Source organism: Salvelinus fontinalis, chromosome 22 (assembly GCF_029448725.1).
Source record: "Salvelinus fontinalis isolate EN_2023a chromosome 22, ASM2944872v1, whole genome shotgun sequence".
Lineage (NCBI taxonomy): Eukaryota > Metazoa > Chordata > Actinopteri > Salmoniformes > Salmonidae > Salvelinus > Salvelinus fontinalis.
Genome location: NC_074686.1, coordinates 13,640,172 through 13,650,966, shown reverse-complemented (window position 1 = coordinate 13,650,966; position 10,795 = coordinate 13,640,172). Strand labels below are relative to the sequence as shown.

Below are 10,795 nucleotides of genomic sequence, written 5' to 3'. Positions count from 1 at the left end.
CTCTCTACCCTCTACCTCTCTACCTCTACCCTCTCTACCCTCTACCTCTCCTACCTCCTCCTCTACCCTACCTCTCCTTCCTCCTTCCTCTCTCACTCCTACCCTCTCTCTCCTCTCTCTCTCTACCTCTCTCTCTCTCTCTCTCTCTCTCTCTACCTCTCTCTCTCACCTCTCCTCTCCTCCTCCTCTCTCACTCTCTCTCTACCTCTCTCTCTCACTCTCTCTCTACCTCTCTCTCTCACTCTCTCTCTACCTCTCTCTCTCTCTCTCTCTCTCTACCTCTCTCTCTCTCTCTCTCTACCTCTCTCTCTCCTCTCTCTTACCCCTCTCTCTCCTACCCCTCTCTCTCGCTACCCCTCTCTCTCGCTACCCTCTCTCTCTCTCTACCCCTCTCTCTCGCTACCCCTCTCTCTCGCTACCCCTCTCTCTCGCTACCCCCTCTCCTCTCTCTCCTCGCTACCCCTCTCTCTCGCTACCCCTCTCTCTCGCTACCCCTCTCTCTCGCTACCCCTCTCTCGCTACCCCTCTCTCTCGCTACCCCTCTCTCTCGCTACCCCTCCCCTCTCTCTCGCTACCCTCCCCGCTCTCTCTCTCGCTACCCCCTCTCTCTCTCTCGCTACCCCTCTCTCTCGCTACCCCTCTCTCTCGCTACCCCTCTCTCTCGCTACCCCTCTCTCTCGCCTCTCTCTCGCTACCCTCTCTCTCGCTACCCCTCTCTCTCGCTACCCCTCTCTCTCGCTACCCCCCTCTCTCGCTACCCCTCTCTCTCGCTACCCCTCTCTCTCGCTACCCCTCTCTCTCTCTCTCTCTACCTCTGTACCTCTCTACCTCTACCTCTCTCTCTCTACCTCTCTACCTCTACCTCTCTCTCTCTACCTCTCTACCTCTACCTTTCTACCTCTACCTCTCTCTCTCTACCTCTCTCTCTCTACCTCTCTCTCTCTACCTCTCTCTCTCTACCTCTCTCTCTCTACCTCTCTCTCTCTCTCTCTACCTTTCTACCTCTACCTCTCTCTCTCTACCTCTCTCTCTCTACCTCTCTCTCTCTACCTCTCTCTCTCTACCTCTCTCTCTCTACCTCTCTCTCTCTCTCTCTCTCTCTACCTCTCTCTCTCTCTCTCTACCTCTACCTCTCTCTCTCTCTCTCTACCTCTCTACCTCTCTCTCTCTACCTCTACCTCTCTACCTCTACCTCTCTACCTCTCTCTCTCTACCTCTCTCTCTCTACCTCTCTCTCTCTACCTCTCTCTCTCTACCTCTCTCTCTCTCTCTCTCTACCTCTCTCTCTCTCTCTCTCTACCTCTCTCTCTCTCTCTCTACCTCTCTCTCTCTCTCTACCTCTACCTCTCTCTCTCTACCTCTCTACCTCTCTACCTCTACCTCTCTACCTCTACCTCTCTACCTCTACCTCTCTACCTCTACCTCTCTACCTCTACCTCTCTCTCTCTACCTCTCTCTCTCTACCTCTCTCTACCTCTCTCTCTCTACCTCTCTCTACCTCTCTCTACCTCTCTCTCTCTACCTCTCTCTCTCTACCTCTCTCTCTCTACCTCTCTCTCTCTCTACCTCTCTCTCTCTCTCTCTCTACCTCTCTCTCTCTCTCTCTCTCTACCTCTCTCTCTCTCTCTCTCTCTACCTCTCTCTCTCTCTCTACCTCTCTCTCTCTCTCTCTCTACCTCTCTCTCTCTCTCTCTCTCTCTACCTCTCTCTCTCTCTCTCTCTCTCTCTACCTCTCTCTCTCTACCTCTACCTCTCTACCTCTACCTCTCTACCTCTACCTCTCTACCTCTACCTCTCTACCTCTCTCTCTCTCTCTCTCTCTCTCTCTCTCTCTACCTCTCTCTCTCTCTCTCTCTCTACCTCTCTCTCTCTCTCTCTCTACCTCTCTCTCTCTCGCTACCCCTCTCTCTCGCTACCCCTCTCTCTCTCTACTCTCTCGCTACCCCTCTCTCTCGCTACCCCTCTCTCTCGCTACCCCTCTCTCTCGCTACCCCACTCTCTCGCTACCCCACTCTCTCGCTACCCCACTCTCTCGCTACCCCACTCTCTCGCTACCCCACTCTCTCGCTACCCCCTCTCTCTCGCTACCCCCTCTCTCTCGCTACCCCTCTCTCTCGCTACCCCTCTCTCTCGCTACCCCTCTCTCTCGCTACCCCTCTCTCTCGCTACCCCCTCTCTCTCGCTACCCCCTCTCTCTCGCTACCCCTCTCTCTCGCTACCCCTCTCTCTCGCTACCCCTCTCTCTCGCTACCCCTCTCTCTCGCTACCCCTCTCTCTCGCTACCCCTCTCTCTCGCTCCCCCTCTCTCTCGCTACCCCTCTCTCTCGCTACCCCTCTCTCTCGCTACCCCTCTCTCTCGCTACCCCTCTCTCTCGCTACCCCTCTCTCTCGCTACCCCTCTCTCTCGCTACCCCTCTCTCTCGCTACCCCTCTCTCTCGCTACCCCTCTCTCTCGCTACCCCCTCTCTCTCGCTACCCCTCTCCTCGCTCCCCTCCTCTCGCTACCCCTCTCTCTCGCTACCCCTCTCTCTCGCTACCCCTCTCTCTCGCTACCCCTCTCTCTCGCTACACCTCTCTCTCGCTACACCTCTCTCTCGCTACACCTCTACCTCTCTACCTCTCTCTCTCTACCTCTCTCTCTCTCTACCTCTCTACCTCTACCTCTCTACCTCTACCTCTCTACCTCTACCTCTCTACCTCTCTCTCTCTACCTCTACCTCTCTCTCTCTCTCTCTCTACCTCTCTCTCTCTCTCTCTCTACCTCTCTCTCTCTCTCTCTCTACCTCTCTCTCTCTCTCTCTCTACCTCTCTCTCTCTCTCTCTCTACCTCTCTCTCTCTCGCTACCCCTCTCTCTCTCTACCCCTCTCTCTCGCTACCCCTCTCTCTCGCTACCCCTCTCTCTCTCGCTACCCCTCTCTCTCTCGCTACCCCTCTCTCTCTCTCGCTACCCCTCTCTCTCTCGCTACCCCTCTCTCTCTCGCTACCCCTCTCTCTCTCGCTACCCCTCTCTCTCTCGCTACCCCTCTCTCTCTCTCGCTACCCCTCTCTCTCTCTCGCTACCCCTCTCTCTCTCTCGCTACCCCCTCTCTCTCTCTCGCTACCCCTCTCTCTCTCTCTCGCTACCCTCTCTCTCTCTCTCTCTACCCCTCTCTCTCTCTCGCTACCCCTCTCTCTCTCTCGCTACCCCTCTCTCTCTCTCGCTACCCCTCTCTCTCTCTCGCTACCCCTCTCTCTCTCTCGCTACCCCTCTCTCTCTCTCGCTACCCCTCTCTCTCTCTCGCTACCCCTCTCTCTCTCTCGCTACCCCTCTCTCTCTCTCGCTACCCCTCTCGCGCTACCTCTCTTTACCTCTCTCTCGCGCTCTCTCGCGCTACCTCTCTTTACCTCTCTCTCGCGCTACCTCTCTCTCTCGCTGCCTCTCTCTCTCGCTACCCCTCTCTCTCGCTACCCCTCTCTCTCTCTCTCTCTCGCTACCCCTCTCTCTCGCTACCCCTCTCTCTCTCTCTCTCTCTCGCTACCCCTCTCTCTCTCTCTCTCGCGCTACCTCTCTCTCGCTACCTCTCTTTACCTCTCTCTCGCGCTGCCTCTCTCTCGCGCTGCCTCTCTCTCTCGCTGCCTCTCTCTCTCGCTGCCTCTCTCTCTCGCTGCCTCTCTCTCTCGCTGCCTCTCTCTCTCGCTGCCTCTCTCTCTCTCTCGCGCGCTATCTCTCTCTCTCTCTCTCGCTACCTCTCTCGCTCTGCCTCTCCAGTGGCGGCTGCAGCAGCTGCAGGTGGCGCGGCTAACGGCGGTATGGGAGGCGGGGCCAATGGTCCGTTCCGAGGCATGCAATCCCAGCAGCCTCAGCAGCAGGGGGGAGGGGCTATGTCAGGAAACTCCTTTTATGGATCCTCCTCTCTCAGCAACTCCTCCCAGAGCTCCTCCCTCTTCTCTCAAGGTAGCCAAACAACGTACTGTGAGTGAAAACAAAACGGGTGAATTGACAGATGTTGTGTTCCAGGCGAACTACATTGCAGACGTTTCAATGGTTGCATGCCGTTTCATCGACTTCGCAGTCTGGCATCAGATTCTTATATCATTACGCGTTTAGTTGATATGTCAAATATCTATCCAGACGTTAGATCCCGCAGGGGTCTGCAATGTAGTCAGCCTGGAACGTGGCCAAAATGTGTGTGCAAATATTATTTCATTTACCATTTAAATTCCGAAACAAATGTAGATTAAAGAGAGTGATATGGTGTTTTCTCTACAGGCTCCACCCAGCCAGGCCCTGGCTCTGCCTCTCTGGGGTTCGGTCAGAGCAACTCTTCACTGGGAGCTACGCTGGGAGCTACGCTGGGAGGCTTTGGGACCGCAGGTGTGTGTGTGTGTGACTGTGTGTCTGTGGTGTTTTATTGTCTCATCTCTCCCTCTCTATCCATGTGCAACCCAAGGCTGATATTCAGGAGGCTGGATGGAGAGGCTTCTCATTCTGTGTTTAACTGTCTGTAGCCTGCTCTCCTCTGTGTATAACTCCCTCTACCGGCCAACTATAGTGACAGCTGTGTGTGTGTTTTATGGTCTCTGTCTCCTTCCAGTGGCTAACTCCAGTGGTGGGAGTGGTTCTCGTCGTGACTCTCTGACCGGCAGTAGTGACCTGTACAAACGCACCCAGTCGAGTCTCACTCCCATTGGTCACGGGGGGTTCTACAACGGAACCCTGGGCTTTAGCTCCTCCCCCGGGCCTGTCGGAATGCCCCTGCCCAACCAAGGCCCCTCCCACTCCCTAACCCCACCCCCATCTCTGTCCAATCACAGCTCCTCATCCAACCTCAACCTGGGTGAGTGAAGTCTATTAACATGCTGACATAACTTGCATTGTATTTTTGGGGTTAGTGTATTATAACATTCTATCATTGTTATTATTATGTTATCCAATCAGTACTAACCATCACTACTCTCTGAACCCTCCCCCCAGGAGGGCTGACCAATGGCAGTGGTCGTTTCATTTCTGCTGCTCCGGGGGCGGAGGCGAAATATCGCAGTGCCAGTTCTGGCTCCTCCCTCTTCTCTCCCAGCAGCCAGCTTTTCCCGTCGTCACGGCTACGCTACGGAATGTCGGATGTGATGCCGTCAGGGCGGAGCCGGCTCCTGGAAGACTTCCGGAACAACCGCTACCCGAACCTGCAGCTGAGAGAGATTGCTGGGCACATCATGGAGTTCAGCCAGGACCAGCACGGCAGCAGGTAGAGACACACACATGGAGTTCAGCCAGGTAGAGAACACACATGGAGTTCAGCCAGGACCAGCACGGCAGCAGGTAGAGACACACACATGGAGTTCAGCCAAGACCAGCACGGCAGCAGGTAGAGACACACACATGGAGTTCAGCCAGAACCAGCACGGCAGCAGGTAGAGACACACACATGGAGTTCAGCCAGGTAGAGACACACACATGGAGTTCAGCCAGGTAGAGACACACACATGGAGTTCAGCCAGGTAGAGACACACACATGGAGTTCAGCCAGGTAGAGAACACACATGGAGTTCAGCCAGGACCAGCACGGCAGCAGGTAGAGACGTAGACCACACAAATAATCTCATCACTCCTGTCCAGTACCAAAACATAGACCTACTGTCTCATCCTCAATGATGGACTCCAGATGTTGTCTGCTTGGATGCTGGGCCTACCTACCTGACTTTTACAACTGGAACGTTCTATTTAAAAACCATGATGTCAATCCCTCTCTCTCATGTCTTTCATCTCTCTCCTCATCTCTCTCCTCATCCCTATCTCCTGTCTCTCTTTCCTCCCGCTCTCCTTATTTCTCAACCCCCTCAATGCAATTCAATACACTTTACTGGTATGGAAAGTTTTGGAGCTTACATTGCCAATGCAGAAATATAGGAACATGTTGAATCTAGAGATGAAACGGTATGAAAATGTTATATCGCGATTATAGTGACCAAAAGTATCAGTATTATCACGGTTATCACTTACGGTTATCTGTATTATCGCGGTTATCTGTATTATCAGTATTATCACGGTTATCAGTTATCGCGGTTATCAGTATCGCGGTTATCTGTAGTATCAGTATTATCTAGGTTATCGGGGTTATCAGTATTATCGGGGTTATCCCTATTAGCGCGGTTATCCGTATTATCCCTATTAGCGCGGTTATCCGTATTATCCCTATTAGCGCGGTTATCCGTATTATCCGTATTAACGCGGTTATCCGTATTATCCCTATTAGCGCGGTTATCCGTATTATCCCTATTAGCGCGGTTATCCGTATTATCCCTATTAGCGCGGTTATCCGTATTATCCCTATTAGCGCGGTTATCCGTATTATCCGTATTAACGCGGTTATCCGTATTATCCCTATTAGCGCGGTTATCCGTATTATCCGTATTAACGCGGTTATCCGTATTATCCCTATTAGCGCGGTTATCCGTATTATCCCTATTAGCGCGGTTATCCGTATTATCCCTATTAGCGCGGTTATCCGTATTATCCCTATTAGCGCGGTTATCCGTATTATCCCTATTAGCGCGGTTATCCGTATTATCCCTATTAGCGCGGTTATCCGTATTATCCCTATTAGCGCGGTTATCCGTATTATCCCTATTAGCGCGGTTATCCGTATTATCCCTATTAGCGCGGTTATCCGTATTATCCCTATTAGCGCGGTTATCCGTATTATCCCTATTAGCGCGGTTATCCGTATTATCCCTATTAGCGCGGTTATCCGTATTATCCCTATTAGCGCGGTTATCCGTATTATCCCTATTAGCGCGGTTATCCGTATTATCCCTATTAGCGCGGTTATCCGTATTATCCCTATTAGCGCGGTTATCCGTATTATCCCTATTAGCGCGGTTATCCGTATTATCCCTATTAGCGCGGTTATCCGTATTATCCCTATTAGCGCGGTTATCCGTATTATCCCTATTAGCGCGGTTATCCGTATTATCCCTATTAGCGCGGTTATCCGTATTATCCCTATTAGCGCGGTTATCCGTATTATCCGTATTAACGCGGTTATCCGTATTATCCCTATTAGCGCGGTTATCCGTATTATCCGTATTAACGCGGTTATCCGTATTATCCCTATTAGCGCGGTTATCCGTATTATCCGTATTAGCGCGGTTATCCGTATTATCCCTATTAGCGCGGTTATCCGTATTATCCCTATTAGCGCGGTTATCCGTATTATCCCTATTAGCGCGGTTATCCGTATTATCCCTATTAGCGCGGTTATCCGTATTATCCGTATTAACGCGGTTATCCGTATTATCCCTATTAGCGCGGTTATCCGTATTATCCGTATTAACGCGGTTATCCGTATTATCCCTATTAGCGCGGTTATCCGTATTAACGCGGTTATCCGTATTATCCCTATTAGCGCGGTTATCCGTATTATCCCTATTAGCGCGGTTATCCGTATTATCCCTATTAGCGCGGTTATCCGTATTATCCCTATTAGCGCGGTTATCCGTATTATCCCTATTAGCGCGGTTATCCGTATTATCCGTTTTAGCGCGGTTATCCGTATTATCCGTTTTAGCGCGGTTATCCGTATTATCCGTTTTAGCGCGGTTATCCGTATTATCCGTTTTAGCGCGGTTATCCGTATTATCCGTTTTAGCGCGGTTATCCGTATTATCCGTTTTAGCGCGGTTATCCGTATTATCCGTTTTAGCGCGGTTATCCGTATTATCCGTTTTAGCGCGGTTATCCGTATTATCGGGGTGTTTTAAAATGTGCTGGAAATGTTCAAAAAGTACTGATACACTGAAATCATTTCACCAAGTTTTATATTGAAAACCAACAAACAACAAATAAAATTAGCAGCACTATGCACTTTTTGTTTGCATAAATCATTAAAATAATAACATTAAAAATGGCACTGCGGCCATGAGAGGTAAAAGTTTCCCTAGTGCAGGTTTTAATGAACACAACCTTAAGTAAGCAATCCAATAAACAAACAACAAATAAAATTAGCAACATGGCACCTTTATCAGCCTCAGAAAGCCAGGCCTCTCAACAGTTTGAAATGGCATCATGCAATGTAATATGAAAGGGCTGGAGTGAGGTCTGAGCATTTTTTTGCTGTGGGTGCATAAGCAGCCTGCCTTTTTTAAATGCTTGCTCAGTGTTTGTCACAACTGTAGATGAGGGACCAGTAGCATCACTGGGTTTGCCTGCTGCACGCCCACTCTAATAGGGAATAGCAAATGCATTATTATTGGTGTTGTCACATTTATAATTATTATTATTACACACACACAGTCCATCTTCTGTGTTGCATTTGAGTATATGCAATGACCCCATGCACAATTTACATAAATACAAATGAGTCTTAAGACAGTGATAGTAATTGCAATGAGCCCAACAATTGTCTTGTATAGGAGTCTATAGTGTTTCTCCAGTTGGAACACTTTTACAACCAAGTCGACAACTGACAGATTTGAAATGAACAAAATGTGTTGGTTGGGTGACTAAAGTACTAGTTATCGTGTGCAATGGGTGAATAGAGTCTGTAGACACACGACGCATACAGCAGCAGAACAACGTGTAGTGGTTTTACAACAGTAGGTAACACTGAAAGCTTCAGTTTACATTATTGACAAGCTGTTAGCAAGTTAGATGGACAAACCATGACATTTTTCCCCATTCCGAAGTCCCCACATCATGCATTGAGCTGAAAGTTAATTGACCTTGCATTTGCAATAATGTAGGGGGTGGTGGTCACGAAGACCACTCAAGAGATTTGAAGTGTTGCATGTTCTGCAGACAGGGTGACCATCTTCGATTTAAGTTTCCCTCGGCACTCTTGTAAAACACAAAATACGACCACACTTCAGATTTGGTCCTCTTAGAAGGCTGAAAAATCTCCTGAGCGCTGTCACTGCCTTCCGCCATGTTTTCACACTAAACAAAACCCACGTTGCATGCTGCGCCTGCGTCAGACTGTTGCTAACTTTGGTTGATGCTCGACAGTATTTACTGTGAGTTTTTCAAACTGTGGTAATCAAACGATTTAATGGATAATTAAAGTTAGAAACGGTAATACTAATTGTTGGGCATTTTACCGTGGTTTATCGTGAAACCGGTAACCGTTTTATCCCTAGTTGAGTCAAAGATGATAATGAAAAGAACTATTTTCCCCCCTCCAGGTTTATCCAGTTGAAGTTGGAGAGGGCCAGCTCAGCGGAGCGTCAGCTGGTCTTTAGTGAGATCCTCCAGGCTGCCTATCAACTCATGGTCGACGTCTTTGGAAACTACGTCATCCAGAAGTTCTTTGAGGTTTGTGTGAACGTTTATGTTGGTATCAGACCCGTCTGTGTGTATGTGGGCAATTGTGTGTTTTTTGACAGGTACCTAATCCAGAAGTTCTTTGAGTTGTGTGTATTTGGGGGGCTAATTTCTAACAGGCCTGTCTCTGTGTGTAAAATATGTGTTTTGACTGCTACAGTGCCTTCAGAAGGTATTCATACCCCTTGACTTTTTACACATTTGTTGTTACAGCCTGAATTCATTTTTTTTTAAATAATAAAAAAAAAAAAATCTAGACTCTACACTATAATGACAAAGTGAAAACAGGATTTTAAAGACTTTCACAGCAGTCATCACTGTTGGCAGTGAGTACAGCTGTGACTATTTCTGGGTAAGTCTCTGTAAGAGCTTTGTAAACCTGGATTGTAGAATATTTTCCCAATTTTTTTTCTTCTTTTTTTTTACTTCTTCCATCTCTGTCAGATTGGCCATTGATAGACAGCCATTTCCAAGTCTTGCATAGATTTTCAAGCTGATTTAAGTTAACTTTAACTAGGCCACTCAGGAACATTCAATGTCGTCTTGATAAACAACTCCAGTGTATATTTGGCCTTGTGTTTTAGATTATTGTCCTGCTGAAAGGTGAATTTGTCTCCCGGTGTCTGTTGGAAAGCAGACTCAACCAGGTTTTCCTCTAGGATTCTGCTTGTGCTTAGCTCTATTCTGTTTATTTTTGTCCTGTAACCATATTCCTTGACGATTTACAAGCATACCCATAACATGATGTAGCCGCCACCATTCTTGAAAATATGAAGAGTGGTACTCAGTGATTTGTTGGATTTTCCCCTTAGTAATGCTTTGTATTCAGGAAATAAAGTTAATATCTTTGCCTCATTGTTTTTGCAGTATTATTCTAGTGCGTTATTGCAAACAGGATGCATATTTTGGTATTTTTTATTCTTTACTGGTTTCCTTTTTCACTCTGTCATTTAGGTTAGTATTGTGGAGTAACTACAATGTTGTTACATCGTCTGTTTTCTCCTATCACAGCCATTAAACTATGTAACTGTTTTAGTCACCATTGCCTCATGGTAAAATCCCTGAGTGGTTTCCTTCCTCTCCGGCAACTGAGTTAGGAAGGACGCCTGTATCTTTGGGTGTATTGATACACCCAAAGTGTATTTAATAACTTCACCATGCTAAAAGCGATATTCAATGTCTACTTTTTGTATTTTTACCCGTCTAGCAATAGGTACCCTTCTTTACGAGGCATTGGAAATCCTTGCTGGTTTTTGTGGTTAAATCTGTGTTTGAAATTCACTACTTACAGATAATTGCGTGTGTGGGGTACAGGTGTTTGGTAGTCAATTAAAAAAAGAATGTTTAACACTTATTGCACACAGCCCATGCAACTTATGGGACTTGTTAAACACATTTTTACTCCTGAATTAATTTAGGCTTGCCATAACAAAGGGGTTGAATGCTTATTGACTCAAGACATTTCAGCTTTTCATTTGTAAACATTTTTGAAAACATAA

General features: G+C 48.1%; 1 protein-coding gene across 4 annotated transcripts in view; it reads left to right on the top strand.

Annotated features, from left to right (window-relative positions):
- Positions 1-10,795, top strand: part of pum1 (pumilio RNA-binding family member 1) — a 44,643-nt gene that overhangs the window by 26,988 nt on the left and 6,860 nt on the right. For 2 of the 4 annotated variants that reach the window (XM_055876528.1, XM_055876527.1), the window contains exons 14-18: positions 3,750-3,935; positions 4,251-4,355; positions 4,576-4,818; positions 4,956-5,223; positions 9,158-9,287. In XM_055876528.1, coding sequence (XP_055732503.1) covers positions 3,750-3,935; positions 4,251-4,355; positions 4,576-4,818; positions 4,956-5,223; positions 9,158-9,287 — 932 coding nt within the window. Of the gene's footprint in view, positions 1-3,749; positions 3,954-4,250; positions 4,356-4,575; positions 4,819-4,955; positions 5,224-9,157; positions 9,288-10,795 lie in introns of all 4 variants that reach the window. The other 2 variants (XM_055876526.1, XM_055876525.1) reach the window with 1 other exon arrangement.